The 16,764-nt window shown below is 33.5% G+C and overlaps 2 protein-coding genes across 2 annotated transcripts; both read left to right on the forward strand.

The window, feature by feature from the left end:
* The first annotated feature begins 1,523 nt into the window (after window positions 1-1,523).
* On the forward strand, window positions 1,524-3,576 carry LOC110739994 (putative F-box protein At1g23770). The gene has a single exon (XM_021920477.1). It carries the CDS (start codon window positions 1,667-1,669, stop codon window positions 3,296-3,298), a length of 1,632 nt encoding a protein of 543 aa, XP_021776169.1. The 5' UTR covers window positions 1,524-1,666; the 3' UTR covers window positions 3,299-3,576.
* Window positions 3,577-8,524: 4,948 nt separating this feature from the next.
* LOC110739995 (amino acid permease 6-like) lies at window positions 8,525-15,925 on the forward strand. The gene is made up of 8 exons (XM_021920478.1): window positions 8,525-8,977; window positions 12,634-12,663; window positions 12,806-13,033; window positions 14,105-14,198; window positions 14,287-14,501; window positions 14,788-14,930; window positions 15,048-15,275; window positions 15,376-15,925. The coding sequence occupies exons 1-8, from the start codon at window positions 8,956-8,958 to the stop codon at window positions 15,799-15,801; spliced, it is 1,386 nt and encodes a 461-aa protein (XP_021776170.1). The 5' UTR covers window positions 8,525-8,955; the 3' UTR covers window positions 15,802-15,925.
* The last annotated feature ends 839 nt before the right edge of the window (window positions 15,926-16,764 follow it).

Consider the following 16,764-nt stretch of genomic DNA (forward strand, 5'->3'; position numbering starts at 1 on the left):
TCATGAGTTCGAGCCTCACCAACTATAATTTACTTGGGAGTAATTATTCCTCAACATTTCACAATACTATTATTTATAATTGTTGTCTCCTTCCGTATCCATTGCTCACCACTTTAGTCAGTTGCTCACCACTTTAGTCAAGTAAGAGTTTGATTCAAAGATAAGTGTAAAATTAGACCAAGAGAGCATTATAGAAAAGGTGAATTTTCCCTATACAAAAATTGTGGAGTAGAATTTTTAAATATTGAGACATAATCTACCATTACTTGCTAGAATTTAATTATTTTGAAATTCTGATAACTTTTCTAACTTGTAGATGAGGTCTCTCACTACCTTGAGTGGATCGATGGCTTATGTTATTGGATGATTATATTTTCCGGAACTTAATAACATAAACAAAGAATATAATTGCAACACTTTGAAGTATGTAAAAGTGAATAGGATGCCATTGAAACCCAACAACTCATATAAGATTCGCTCAATTGCATTGAGGTTTATGCCAAGATTAATGGTCGTATATCTTTTTAAAAAAATTATTAAGGGTATTACTATTTTTGAAAAGTAAAAGCATTTTCGTTAAGACTTTTTATCATGAAATGTTTTTTTTTTTTAACGAAATGAAATGGTGTTTTTAAAGGTTGCAAAAGCTTAAAAGTTTTAATAAATATTTTATTCAAGGTAGCAAATTACTCTTGTCAAAAGAAATTGGGTTAGACAATTAGACTTGAGTCCAAAAGTAATTAAAATTTAATTAACAAGCTCAATGAAATCTTCAGCCCACTTATACCTATTTTAATTAAACTATTATTAAAAATTGGTAAAAGTTAACAAACGCCCCAAATAAAATAGCTAAAAGTAGAAATAATGATTTAAAATGAACATTAATTACACCGATCAACGTGTGATTTTGACATGCAATTCTAAATTAATAATTATTTGGAAATTGTTTTAGATGATTATCTACCGCCTCGGGGGCGTTTGTTAGCAAGGTCATTAAAATTTCTATTTGTACTTATTTTTAAAAAATAAAAATATAAAATTCTATTCGTAATTTATAAAATGAACGATTTCCATAAAAATTGCTTAAATGTAAATTAATTCCGTATTTGCGTCGGTTTAAAAACTTATTCCCACCATAGTGTCCACGTAGTATTGGTGGAAGCTTTGTTATTATTTTTTTAAAATTCTGGTTCAACAAAGGACCGCTAACGGTGATAACGCTTTTATACATTAAAACCGCAAACACCATTAGCGGTTATTGTTACAGGTTATTATTTTAACTATATGAACCACTAATGGTGTTTGCGGTTTTAATGTATACAACCGCTATCACCGTTAGTGGTTCTTTTAATTATGCCCTTTTGTTTTTAGAGGTTATCATTTTAATTGTAAGAATTGCTAATGGTGTTTGTCGTTTAAATGTATAGAACTGTTATCACCGTCAGCAGTTCTTTGCTAAACCATAATTAAAAATATATATATATAATTAATAAAGCTTCAAATCAACACAAATAGGGAATTAATTTGCAATTTTTAGGGAAATTGTCCATTTATGGATAAGTTTTGATTCCTGCCTGCGGCTGTGCTCTCATATCTCCCAAACACAAATCCTGATCAAACAAATTTTTTTTTTTTTTTTTTTCTACTGTGTTTCTCAAAACCAACCATGAAACTAAGGCTAAGATCATTTGAATCCAAAGAAACTCATAAAATTGAAGTTCCCAATACTTTCAATCTTCAACAACTCAAAGAATTCTTCTTCCTCCAACTTTTCCCTTCTTCATCCTCTGCTCTGCAACACCAGAATCTGCTCTTATCCCTCAACAGGAAGGAGGAGCTTTGCGGATCTTCTCCAGAAGATTCTATTCAGTCTCTCGGCGTTACTTCAGGTGATCTTATTTATTATTCCACAAACCCTTTTGCATTTTCATCTCAAATCCCTAATTCATCAGGAAATTCCCGGGAAACTAGAGTTAATATTGAGGAATTTAATGAATTGGTGAATACCCAGAAAGTAGATTCTGGTAAATTGGATGAATTGGACGTTCCTAGCGTTGAATTTAGGGATTTGAATGATGCCCAGGTGGAAGGAACCTCGAATTTGACTAACCCTAATGATACTGGAAATTTAGAAAATACCCAGATGATTGAATTCTCTAAAGTTGATGAATTAATTGGTTCGAGCGCTCGAACTCGAGAAATTGTGGATGCCCAGTTGGAAGGTTCATCAAATTTGAATGATCCTAATGTGGAAAATTCAATTGACTTAGTTGAGGAGATTGATGGAATGGAGGTTGATGATGAATCTGAATCAGATGGAAATTATAGGTTTTCTGTCCCAAGTTTTTTGAAGAAAGTATATGTGAAGGAGGTAGGAGATGCTGCTGCTAATGGTGATCATAAGCTCTTGGTGATTGCTGTTCATGCTGTTCTATTGGAGTCTGGATTTGTGGCATATGACTCGGTTTCGCACAGGAAAGTTGAGGGATTTCATCTGGCTGATGTTTGGCCCTCTTTAGCTTTTGGTATGACTTTGCATTATACTCTACCTGAGGTTTCAACGTCTGAGGTTGTTGAGACTGTTGTTTTGAATTTCCAAAGTATGGGAAAGTTTGTGAATATATATGGTTCTTTGCCAAAGAAAGGATTTGGGGTCCATCGAGTGTGCTTGGATGAACCACGGTTCCTCCCGGCTTTGAGTTTTATCTGGAAAAGGGGTGATGATAGTCGTTCTCATGATGAGATGGATGACTCCAAGAAGTTATCCCCAAATCAAGAGATTTTTGAGTTCTGGAAGATTGTCAAGGATGGCCTTTCATATCCTCTTCTAATCGACCTTTGTGAACGAGTGGGTGTAGTCCCTCCACCTTGCTTCATGCGCCTTCCCACGGAGCTTAAACTTAAGATCTTGGAGTCCCTTCCTGCAGTAGATGTTGCCAAAGTGGAATGTGTTTGTTCAGAATTGCGATTTGTTGCTTCAAACAATGATCTGTGGAAACTAAAGTATGAAGAAGAGTTTGGAAACACTGCATTATCACAAAGGGAACGTCAATGGAAGGCAAAGTTTTCTTCTGTTTGGGAGATTAGGAAAAGGAGAAAGAAAATTTGTAGACCATTGCAGTTCCGAGAGCCTCCCCATTTTAGGCCTTTATTTCCAGGTCGAAGGGATCCAAATCTCCTCGGCTCTCCTTTCATAATAGGTGGAGATTATGATCATCTGCCAACTTTTGGTCTACCTCAACATCCAGGGCGCAGGACATTCAGGCGGAATTATGACCTGGGAGGGTTTTGTCTTTAAGCTGGATTGGAGCTGAATTGATAAGGTGGAATTTCAGTCATTTACTGGTGGCTTACTAGAAGTTCGTTAGTTTGCATAGGGTACTCCTAGTTTTCATGGTGTTTTTATAGTAGTGCGAAAATTTTATGGTTTAACTTTCAGTTCCCTGTCTGCTCAGATTTGTATTTTACCGTTTAGCAGGGTAGTTTTTGTTCTTAAGCTCTGGTTGAATGTTATGACTTGTTCTATGATACAATTTGCTTGAAATAATTATAGAAGTAGCTTAAATCTGAAAGTCAGCCACTAATCGAGTATAACTAGTAGCTAATTTATCATATTTGAAGTCCAAAATCACAGATATGGAGAATTGGAGAGTATCAAGCAAACTTGTAAACATGCTACTTGATTACGCGTAGGTTCTTTTGTCAAACAAAGTAGATTCTTAACCTCTGCATTTGTTTACAGTTAAATTTGTTCTCGTATATTTCTGTGACATCTTATGGTATGATTTAGTGCACATTCACTACATTGTACATGTACTATGTGGTCATGTTTTAGGCTTGTAGTCAGTAGTTCTACGGATCAATCTGAGTAATGATTAGCCTTACAAAAACTAAACACCATATGGAGTATCTTGCAATGTTATGGAAGCTAAATACTCGTATTATTTTTTATATAACGTAAAGCATCTGTGTACTAATATGAATATACTTCTTAACTCTCATACAACTTTTACTAAACACATTTTTTTTTTCTACTATAAATTGGTAACTAGATTTAATCCCGTGCGATGCACGGGTCTCTATTAATAGTTAGAGTTAACATTTAATATTCAATCGTAATAACAAAAATATTAATACATAATATTACTATTTTTTAAATCTTATACAATTAAGGTTCACACATATATAAACACGGTATATTTTGTAAATTTTTTGTTTAAACAACAAAACAAGCCAATTCTTGAATAAAAATAGAAATAAAATAAAATTTAAAGCTATATATATTTGTTTAACCAACTTATTTTCAAATTGTGTCTACGGTGAAACATATGATCTTTTAGGCTTCCATCATCCTTTGTAAATCAATCGTTGATCGTGTCAGTTGATAAGTTGCATAATTAAATCCGCCCCCTTACAAAATTAACATCTGATCACCGTTCATCGCGGTCAAGAATATCACGTTTTACGTTTATTTGTGTGGGATATTAGATGAGTTTATATAGGATTGAAAAAATACTGAATTAAAAGTAGTGATAAATTTATTATTACATATGATAAATTTTGTTAATATACTTGATCTTTTAGCCGAAAAAATGATAAATAATAATTTTTTTATTTTTTATTATAATCCTACGTAGCGCTTTAAAAAAACTTATCTTACGTGGCATAATTCTATTGTACCATATTAAAAATAGTAATCCTACGCGGCACTCTAATAATTTTTTGAAAATTAAAATCCTACGTGGCGCTCTTAAAACTCGGGAAAAACTCCCCTTTATATATAATATATATATACTAGTTTTGTGTCCCGGGTGATGCCCGGGTTGTTTATTGAATTTTAGGATAAACCTTTTGGCTTGATGTTAAATACGGTCATATAATTAGTTTTGATAACGCAGGATATTTAGACATGCAATATCATACTTAAATTATTTTTACTAAACTGAAAGTATTTTTAACGATTAAAACTTATTTTTGCTAATTCTCTATTATTTTAAATATATTATAAATGGATCTTATTTTAAAGAACCTTTTAAAATGAATTTTATGATGGAAATAGAACCGAGTTATTAGATTTTTATTGAAAGTTACGATTAATTTTGTATATATGAAATATTAGTAGTGTATCGATAATAAAACTCTATACAACATTTTTATCTTCAAAAATCTATCCAAAATTCGATTATTTACGGGCGATGCCCAGATGGTTGATAAAATTTTAAGATAACATTTTAACTTGAATGTTAAATACGGTCAAATAATTCGTTCTAATAATATAGGATATTTGGACATACGATATCAGATGGAGTGTACTTTGTATAGTTTTGTTTGTAAATAGATATCTATGTTATTATTGACTTGAAATTATTTTTACTGAAGTAAAAGTATTTTTACCAAAGTAAAATTATTTTTATCGATTAAAACTTATTTTACTGATTCTCTAATATTTTTTTAAAATAAATTGAATAACAATGCATTTTGTATGTGACTAACCACACCATCTGTCCGGACAAAGTAACCCCTATAAAACTGATCGAGTGACCCTTGTAATACTAACTGAGTAACCTCTAACATTGACTAAATAACCCCTATCTATAACACTGATTGATTAACCACTATAACACTGACTAAGTAACTCCTATAGCACTGATGAAGTAAATATGATCTTGTAATAGTTGGTGACATAGTTTGGCTAGCTATGTATAAAAGTTTGTGATTAAATATAGGATTAATACTGGTTTTTTAATCCCAACTTTGACCAATTTATTTTATTAATCCCAACTTTGGATTATTCCTCAATAATCCCAACTTTAAGGTGGGTTATCATTCTTTATACCCAAACCGGTCAACAAAAGTCAACAACCTTCTATTGTAGGTTGTTGGACACGTGTCGCCACGTGAGTGGTCCATTTTTTAAATTTTTTTTTACTGAACCAAATTTCTTTTTTAAAAAACAAAAAAATTTCCTTTGGATTGGTCTAAAAATAAAATAAAAAAAAAAACTAGAAAAAAAACCCCACCATAACCCCTACCTGACCACCGTAACCCCAACCCCCACCACCACCTGCCGCCAGCTGTCCGCACCGACCCCTCCCTTCCCCTGTCCCAATGTTGCGCCGCTTTCCCCCTAATCCCCCTGTGTCGGTGCTGCGACCCACCTCCACCTCCACCCCCAATCCCCTCCTTTTCCGATTCGATTTTCCGCCAACCACAATCAAAACTCCGTTTAATCCTCTCTAACCATTCGAAACACCCTCGAAACCCCTCCCCCACTCCCGAAAACCCCCAACAGCCACTTCCTCACCGTCGAAAACCTTAGCCGCTAGGGTTTCGAGGTAACCGGAGTGGTGGTTGGAAGTTTTCGAAAGGGGGGGTTTATTGACGTTTGCATAGAGGTTTCGGGGGTGGTTGGTGGTTTCAGGGTGAGGGGGAGGGGAGTCGTTGGTTTAGGGGGAGGGGGAGGGTGGTTGGCACGACGCTCCGGCTGGGGGCCAGGCAGGGGGTTGGGCTGGTGGGGCTGCGTGGCCGTGGAGGTGGTTGGGCTGGGTGGATTTTTTTTTAATTTTTTTTTTATATTTTTAACCAATTAATTTGTGACACGTGTCACTTTAACAAAAAAAAAAAATTAACCCATTCAACCGGTAACTGGTTTTTGGGATTGAAGAATGATAGGCCACCTTAAAGTTGAGATTATTAAGGAATAATCCAAAGTTGGGATTAATGAAACTAAATTGGTAAAAGTTGGGATTAAAAACAGTATTAATGGATCTTATTTTAAAGAACTTTTTAAAACGAATTTGATGATAGAGTTGAGTTATAGGATATTTATTAAAAGTTATGATTAATTTTGTATATATGAAATATTAGAATTTTATCGATAATAAAACTCTGTGCAACAATTTTATCTTAAAAAATCTATTCAAAAAGCGCTTACTTAGCATCATATGTGTCACAATATACATATTTATCACCCACGTGACGCGACACTTGGCGAAAAACTGAAATGCCAAGTGTCGCTGTCTCGTGGCCTCACTGCGAGACCGACTTTAATTATTAGTGATATATGATATGATTAGATTAGATTTGCATATCTTTTTTATTCTCCCATAGACTCATATAAAGATGATTATGGCCTTATGGGGTATGTTGGAACCGCGTGCTTTAGGCTTGGCAACACCTAGTCCATGAATGAACATACTTCGTACTTGTTATGTCACGTGACTCATGTCAATTACACTCTCCGCTTCGCAATAATCGCAACACTTTTCTTTTACATCCGTTTTATAATTTTTGTAACATTTTCTTATTTGATAAGGACCTATAACTATCTAAGCTAAATATAACATGTTTAGTTGCTTTATCATGTTATTTCTTTTGTAGTCCAAGCTCGGCCCTTGGCCTAGCACACATATCGTGTGTGTGGAATGCTCATCTCGCAGCCCTGCTTTGCTTTCATCGTAAGGGCAAGCCCGGTCCAGTGTCATCTTTAGTCTCATACGAGTATCCACGAAGAAAAAGTCTCAAATTTTCCTCTAAACAAATCCACCCACTTGCTATTCCATACAGAGTACTATACTGTAAACTTGTAAAGTACTCCGTAATTCGTATGCAATGAAGGAGCTAATCACGGAACCAAAAGCAGGAGAGTAAGTTCATCAATGGCGGCATCCTCCATTTCTCTCTCCTCCCTTTCGTTCCTCCGATCTCCTTTTCATCATCATCTTCAACATCAACATCAGCATTTTCTCTCTCCTCCTCATCAACTCCATCTCCTCCGAACCTTTCCCACTCTTCAAGCTTCTCGCCGAAGTTCCTCTCAGGTTTTTCTCTTTCAATTTCTGATCAATTTTATCTTTGATTAAGGATTAATATATCCTCAATTAACATATGATTTCATGAATTTTTGATTAATATATTGCGAATTTGCAGAATGATGATTTGATAAATAGTAGCCGAAAATGGAGCCGATTCGATTTTGATGGATACGAGGACGAAGACGACGATGAAGAAGATGAAGAAGACGAAGAAGAAGATCGAAGCTTAGATTTATTGATTAGGTTTGTTGAAAATATCTTCAGAAAAGTCTCTAAACGAGCTCGTAAAGCTGTTCGATCAGTTCTTCCTGTTGCTATCTCCACCAAATTGGTTCGTGTTTTTCTTGTTGATTTCTCTTTTGAAGTTTGGTTCTTACATTATCAATCAATTGATCAAAAAAATGTAGTTGCTTTGAATAATCCTGAATTTTACACTTGATTTTTGTTGGTATAATTTTCGCAATTGATGAATACTTACATTGGTACAATGGTATGATATTAACAATTATGATTGTTTTGGTTTGAATAGTATGATTATAGTAGCATATGTTTTTTCATTGATTAATGATCATAATTTAGGTTATTCAGGGGTTTATGTTGTTCTAAGTGTTACTTTTGTTGTTTAATAGGTGGGATTTGCTGTCAATGGACTGATAATTTTATCATTTTTGTGGGTGTTGAAGGCTTTTCTTGAGGTAATGGATCAATTGCACAAATTAGAAATACATTATATGAAGTATTACTTATATTGTTTGTCATATCATTGCTGTTGTACTCTATGGTGGCTGTTGATATATCTCTAACTTGTGAACCAGAGTTGATAGTTAGAGACTTAGAGGACGATTGTTCGATGGTTTTTTTTCATCATTATGATGATACGGGAATCTTTTATACAACTATTAACTGCATGATTAGATATGTAATGTGCGGGTTGTAATAAAATGGATCGATTAGTTATGTTAAAACTAGATATTACAAATGAGGGAAGGAAGTGTTAGTCTGTTAGATGATCTCTTAACTGCAATACTTGCATTAAAAAAAATAACGAAATGCTTCAGCCTTCAGGCATCTATGTGAAATTACATAAAAACTGTCAACTTGTGTTTTATATGGGAGGTGCTATTACAGGCTGTTTCATCAGATGAATAATCCAACCAGATGCTCCTGATAACATACTAGCAAAACTTTGAACTAATTAGAACCCTAACATCCTTAACTCGACTAAAATTAGAAACGTGATTGGGTCTTGTGAAAGGTGCAAGTGTTTACTATTCCCCCTATCTAGTCAATTCTGGCTGTTATGATCAAGTGCATGTGATGATTCCTATGTTGATCTGTTAGCAAAATTGTGAAATTCATTTTACATTTAGAAAAGCTCTAATTGTCTAATGCATAGATTCATAAGGCTAAGCTGAAACACTTATATTTGTCAATTGTGTAAAGATTAGTTGATACAATTTACATAAGTTCACTTGTTACATTTGATACACCTCTCCTTGATTGAGTTGTTTCCTTCATAGACCAAACGGAGTAAAGTTGAGTTTTCCATTTGGAATTATGTCACAGTTTTGTATGCATGTTCTGCCTGAGACATGAATCTACCATCTTTGTGCATATTTTGGTCCAACTGAGTTGTTTTATTTTATAAGAATTCTATGCTTGATAAGTAGACTATTCAGTCACCAATGGTGGGCGTAGTAAAGAAAATTGAGATTTGTTTTAATTGACTTTGTTGTGCTTTATACATGATATGCTCTTCAGGCTTGCTCTCATCAGTCTCATGGGTGCATGCTGTTTTATTTTTCTGCTGTCATGTGTTGATTATAGAGGTATTGTTGTTACCTCAACTTATCTAATTCGTTTCCTTTCACTTCAAAATGCAGGTCATTTGTACTCTCGGAAGTGTAGTGTTTGTGAGCATTTTACTTATCCGTGGGGTATGGTCTTGTGTGTTATACTTACAAGAAGGTCGCAGCCGTCATATAAACGGATTTGATGATGATGATCAACCTTCATGGACTAGAGCCCAGCCTGTAACTTGAGTGCTCTGCAGCCTTTCTAATCCTTTAAAAGTCTCACTCTGGCATTTAAACATGCTTCTGACCTTTGGAAAATAAAGAATATACGCGGTTGGCTATCAAAAATAATAGTCTTTGTCAAGAGCCAGTTTTGGCTGGATGCACGAGACCATCTGATCATGCAGCCTGCAGGTGCGTGAATGTCTTTCTCAGTCAAGCTTTACGAAAGGGGATACTTTTCTGCCAAAGAGGATGGGCTTGGCCAATATTTTTTTAGAGTTTGAAGCCCCTGTTTGCATAATTGCATTCTTAACATTTTAAGTCGTTGCACTGGCTTGTAAGTTTAATGATCAGTTTTTGCTCTTCTTAAAAATGATCAACCAACAATGTAAATTCCAACTTCTTATGTAAGCTTAGAGTTCGTGGCAAAGATCATAATGCTACTTTGTAAAGCTAAATGCCTTCCATTTTGGGAGAAAAATAGACCATGATGGTGCCAAAGACCGAGACCATAGATGTAACAATAACATATACAAAGTACGTATTACTTCCTATTTTATGATCAGGTTTAATCAAGCGATAGTCTTCAAACTTTTCGATTTTATCAAGCAATAATCTTCAAAACTTTTCGACTTAAACATATGCAAGTATCGTACTGTACAATGCTATCTGCACTTCAAGACATGGGGTGAACTTCCAATCTCCTTCACCCAATTTAGATCCATTATCTTGAACGGTTAATAAACAACTATCTCAGCAAAGATATTAGACGATTTTTTGTAACTTTGAAATTTTTTTGGTGAAATTTGGTTGGTTTAAATTTGTTAATTGTCTAAAGTTATTACTCCATAGTCTATACTCCTTCCGTTTCGCATTAGTTGCAACACTTTTCATTTTCGGCCGTTTAATATTAGTTGCAACACTACTATATTTGGAAAGGACCCACCATTATTTTATAATTTCTTTCTCCCACTAACCCCACTTTCACAAATATTTTATTATTTCTCTTTCCTACCAACCCTACCCACACTACTATTTTTATCTCTTACTAACTATACTTTATATTATAAGCCTATAAGTCTAGTCTATATTTTTCTTAAACTATGAGTCAAACCTACAGTTGCAACTAATGCGAAACGGAGGGAATAATATTTATTTATATGGCTTAGTCTTGCTCTAGATCATAAACAATGCTCTAATTATGTATTAATGAAAATCATATACTCTTATACTAGTAAAATTCATTGAAACGAATCAGACATATGTTTTATCTTATTTAAGTAATTGATGAGTTTACTTAAATTATTTTAAATATGTGAAACTCTGGTACATAAAAGAGATTGTCAAAGGAATGTTTAGATTTTTTTTGTTTTAAAAACATTTAGGTATGACAAATGCAATTTTTTTTAGGTGTCTATAGATACGTACAGGTATATGTTTGTAGATGCTTGTAAACAAGTTTTTTTTAAAAAATGGACAAATTATAAAATTAATGTTCATAGTTTGTATGTTTTTCAGTTTTTCCCCCTTAGTTATCTTTGACGGTCTTTCATAAAATAAAAAGCTGATTGTTCAAATGGACAACAAGGCTTGCATAGGCGTTGCAAAATGATCAGATACTAGGCGGAGAATGAGTGCATGTGTTATCTCAATGTCATAGTTTAATTAGTTCATTTGGTAAAAACTTTTTTATTTTTCATTGTTTTCGCGAGGGTAATAGAGTAGCGGATCGACTCGTCAATATGGGAGTCATTCTAAGAAGAGGGTATTATTTATTTCGATGTTCCTCCGATCGAAATAAATAATTTGCTTAGGAAGGATGTTGGTGGGGTGGCTTGGCCACGGCTTGTAGCTTGATCTATTTCCTTGCTTTAATAAATGGACTTGGCCCTCATTTGCATCAAAAAAAAAACTTTGATGGTCTTTCATGGATTCACTTGTGTGGTTACACGGTTTTTACAACTTATTTGTATACTTTATTCCTAATTAATATAGCTAAAAAAATGGTGAATGAGTGGACAGTTGGACACTAGTCCTACTACACATCAGTATTATCCTAATAAAGACATAATTTCAAAAAAAGAAAAAAATAATAATGCAGTATTCCGCAATTAGATTCAGAGTAAAACGAAATATTCTCTTGATTCACATCCATATAACTGATGATTCTTTGATTGTTACATATTCATTTATAGATTCCTTGGTTGTTACAATTTATCACCTTGGTCAAATGCATGAATTAGATAAATTAACAAAATTTGTCAAAATTCAAATATTTTCAGTAGTATATTTGTCATCTTTTTTTTATTTTGAAAAAGATCATAGAAACTTAACAAAAAAATAAAGTAATTTATGAATTCAAGATGGACTTTTGGACTTTAGGTTACCATATTTTTTTCGATTCGACCATTAGATGACCACATAATTGCAATTTGTCCACCTTTCATTAAACTTTCCTTCATAAATTCACATATTAGCTATTCCTCTTTATAAATATATTCATTTTTTCATTTTAGGTTAAAAAATCAAGTCCAGGTAACCTATGATTTTTTTTCCCAAAAATAAATTTATGGTCTTATAAAAAAAGAAAGGAATAACAGGCCAAAAATCCCAAAATTATATATATAGCTGCATTAGATCTACTAATTCCTGAAAATTCTCATCTCAATTCTCAAGCACACTCTGAAAAACACAAAACCTTTGTTGGCCTAGTTTCACTCCTTTCCTTGTACTCGTAATACCAAAAACCAAAATGAACATAAGTTCGCCTTTAGAATCAGGTAGGCTTTATGCATCTGATGTCGACGATGATGGCCGTGCCAAAAGAACAGGTATATCACCTCAAATCGTCCAACTTTTAGATCCAAATTCGTCACATTGTTACAATCTTGTTTGCATATCAAATTACGAAATATATATTAGATTGTTACTGACTTCTCTATTTTTGCGTGTGTTTTTCGTGGTGTAACGAAGGTACATGGCTTACCGCAAGTGCACATATCATAACAGCCGTCATTGGATGTGGAGTTCTATCATTAGCATGGGCCGTGGCCCAAATGGGTTGGATCGCTGGGCCCATTATTCTTCTCGTGTTTTCACTTGTTACGTGGTTTGCATCTGCGTTACAGGCTGACTGTTACAGAAATCCTACCACCGGCAAGAGACATTACACTTACAGAGAGGCTGTAAGGTCTATTCTAGGTATAAATTTATGCTTGCATTTTGAAGATTTTTTATGTATATAATTAAATTAAATTATTATTCGTCGATTTTTTTTGGTTAATTATATTTAGTGTAGGATTTGCATTATGTTCTCGCATTTGTATTATGGATCGTGTTGTGTTGGGATTTTTTTTTTTTTAAAGTAATGGGGTTTATGTTAGGGTTTAACTGATTCTGGTTAATAGCCTAATCATCCCTTTACAATGTGAATGAAAAAGATAAGTATGTATTTTTTGTATGGAAAAGAATTAGGTGGTGTTTGGCTAGGTATGAGGTTGGGGTGTTATCATTTTGTTTTAAAATGGTATGGGAATTATCATAAAAATGGTTAACATTATTTTTGTTGTTGAATCTTGGGAATATATGAAAATAAATATATAATTGAAATTATTTCCTCAATAAGTCATTGAAAATAATTTTAATTTAAAATAATAATAATTATAATTCTAATTTTAGTAACCACGACCATATTGATCATTTGATCTCTAAATGAACTTATGGTGAGGTGGGTAATGTTGATCTAAAATGGTGATACGTTTTTTAAAAATGAATGACAAACGATTAAGAGCCATTAACTAAAAATAATACAAACATTGTTTCTTTGATAAGGTTGAAAATTATAATTATTCAGTTAAATTATATTTCTTTTCATGAATTCCCAAGATTTGACAAAATTAATAGTGTTTAGATTGAGCGCTGTAATTTTTACTACAGTTTGGATATAGGTATTTTGATTCTCTTAGGAAATATGCCAAGGGGTAGGCTCTAGGCAGGAAGTTTTAGGTAAGGACGGAATGAAGGACTAACAAATGAAGCAAAAAGATTACAAGATGTTAATTATTATGTAATCCAACACTTAACGTAATGTGATTTACATTTTACACACCCTTGATCGGGATCTTTTGATGAAATTGAGTTAAAACATCATACACATTTCTCTTTATTGAAATACTCGTAAATTAAATTCATACTCCATTTGAGACTTTGACGTAAGGTACATGTATGATATTGGGTGATACTAATGCATGTTACATTGACATGTATGAATAGGTGGAAGAAAATTCAAGTTATGTGGCATTGCTCAATATTCCAATTTTGTTGGAGTATCAATAGGTTATACAATCACCGCATCTATAAGCATGGCGTAAGGATTTTTTATAGATTAAGCTAAAATTTTAATTTAAATTAAGATGTATAATATAATGTTTGTTTTTAATTACTGTAATTTTCAGGGCTGTGAAACGAGCTATATGTTTCCATAGGATGGGGCATCAAGCAGGATGTCACACACATAATAATCAATTTCTCATTATATTTGGAATTTTACAACTATTGATGAGCCAACTTCCCAATTTTCACAAGCTTTCATGGCTCTCTATTGTCGCGGCTGCCATGTCATTTGGTTATTCTTTCATAGGAATTGGTCTTGCCATTGCCAAAGTTGCAGGTAACTTACACTCAGAATTGCTCATTGATGTGTTATTTTTATAAGCCAAGTATGATAGATTGTTCCTTTATTCGAATTTACATGATGTTAGCAGCTTGTTTCTTAATGCATACTCATACTTGATTAGTTAACATTGTACACACAAATTGTGTCTCTAAAAATGTACATGACTCGAAGTTTATGACAAAAATATAGTTAGTGTACAACTCTTAGAATGCAGGACAAATGTACTTAAATTTTATTGTATTGTCAAATTAATAGCAGTTCTTTGTACATATTGATGTAGGTGGAAGCAATGCAAGAACATCCTTTACTGGAGTAGAAATTGGAGTAGATGTTACCGCGGCACAGAAGATTTGGAATATATTCACAGCATTGGGAAACATGGCCTTTGCTTATGCTTTCTCTATGGTTCTCATCGAGATACAGGTTAGTTATAATCCACGATTACGTTTCTATTTTTAGTTTTTCCCTAAACAATTAGTTGTATTCATCAAAATCGAAATCAAGTCATCCTGTTCAATTAATGTGTGGTTTTTGTGACAGGACACACTAAAGCCAAACCCTCCTGAGAACGTAGTTATGAAGAAATCAATATCAGTTGGGATTTTGATCACCACATTTTTTTACTTGTTGTGTGGAGTAATGGGTTATGCTGCATTTGGGAATGATGCTTCTGGAAATTTCTTAACTGGTTTCGGTTTCTTCGAACCTTATTGGCTCGTTGCCCTTGCCAATATCTTCATTGCTGTCCATCTTGTTGGAGCTTACCAGGTAATTAATATACACTGTCATATTACTTACACGAGTTTGTATTCAATGTTTATGGTGAACAGAACAAGGCCTAACTCGTGATCAATATGCTGTTGGACAGGTATTTGTGCAACCCCTTTTCGACTTTGTAGAGACACAATGCACCACGAAATGGCCTGAAAGTAAGTTCGTGAATGCGGAATACCCCGTGAAACTACCTCTATATGGTTCATACACATTTAACTTCCTCAGATTTGTCTGGAGAACAGCATATGTCATACTAGTGACAATAGTTGCAATGATCTTCCCCTTCTTCAATGATATTGTTGGCTTAATCGGGGCGTTTTCGTTTTGGCCACTCACAATATATTTCCCTATAGAAATGTACATTGCACAAGGCAATGCTCGCAAGTATTCTTGGCGGTGGATTTCGCTGCAAGTCTTGAAATATGGTTGCTTGATTGTTTCCCTTGTGGCTGTGGTTTCTTCGGTTCGAGGTCTTGTTGTTGGTGTTCAAAATTTGAAGCCATTTCAATCTGTTTCTTGATCGATGTATATCTATTTGATTAGAAGTTAGAACATTTTTCCCTTTCACGTTAGAACATTTTTATTATGTATGCCAACACCATTGGGGGTCAATTTAATCCTTAATTTTATTGTGCCACACAATATTCATTAATGGAATACTAGCTTAACATTTCATCTTGAAATTGTGCATTCAACTGTTTACACTGTTTGATGTTTGTCTCCTTTAATTATCTTTTAATTATTATAGTAACGTATTAACATATAGTGGTAATTATACTTAATTAGCTCTTAACAAAAAATTTTAGAAGATCAAAAAGTTTGAGACAGTGAAAATGGGCCATAGTAGAATGGCCTACGAGAGTCAGTGTTCCAGACTAGCTAAGAATAATATTGATCCTAATATTGATTTTATTAAATTGTGAACAAACTGTAAGAACTTCACAAACTATATACCCAAATGATAACATCACAATTTCACGATATACCTTTAGTTAGTTGTAGACTTGTAGTTATCATGTAACAAAATGATGTAATTTGCCTTATGCAATGCTAACGAAATGGTAGATGATAAGATTCATAACTAACCCCTTAATTATTGTTGATGGAAAGATATAGGTGTTTCGTGTTTAATTCATATAAACTAATTCAAATTTAACTTACTCTGATTATTATTCTTGATTTTCACCCTTATATTTACACATTACACTTGAATATATTTGAATTATTATTTATTTATAATTTAAGGTAAAGAGAACAACGCAACATGATAAACTTAATTTTCAAGTACAACAAGTCAAGGACTCATACTTTCTTCTTTAATGGTGAAATCAGGACCCAACATGATTATTGAGCCCTATTTGATAATTAGCCGGTAGCTATATATATTAACTAATTTGACTAGCATGATGTATATAGCTTGTTGTGTAAAAATATTTGGTAAAAAGTGGTCAATTGTTAGCTGTTTTACTATATGTAATAATCT

Source organism: Chenopodium quinoa, unplaced genomic scaffold (genome assembly GCF_001683475.1).
Source record: "Chenopodium quinoa cultivar QQ74 unplaced genomic scaffold, ASM168347v1, whole genome shotgun sequence".
In the NCBI taxonomy this organism is placed as follows: Eukaryota; Viridiplantae; Streptophyta; class Magnoliopsida; order Caryophyllales; family Amaranthaceae; genus Chenopodium; species Chenopodium quinoa.

What these genes read in the sequence shown, in the direction of transcription:
- LOC110739994 (XM_021920477.1), top strand. Translation starts at nt 1,667, where the DNA reads ATGAAACTAAGGCTAAGATCATTTGAATCCAAAGAAACTCATAAAATT.
- LOC110739995 (XM_021920478.1), top strand. Translation starts at nt 8,956, where the DNA reads ATGAATAATCCAACCAGATGCT. An exon ending in TGGCCGTGCCAAAAGAACAG is followed by an intron (nt 12,664 to 12,805) that starts GTATATCACCTC and finishes GGTGTAACGAAG; the next exon opens with GTACATGGCTTACCGCAAGT. An exon ending in TGCCATTGCCAAAGTTGCAG is followed by an intron (nt 14,502 to 14,787) that starts GTAACTTACACT and finishes ATATTGATGTAG; the next exon opens with GTGGAAGCAATGCAAGAACA.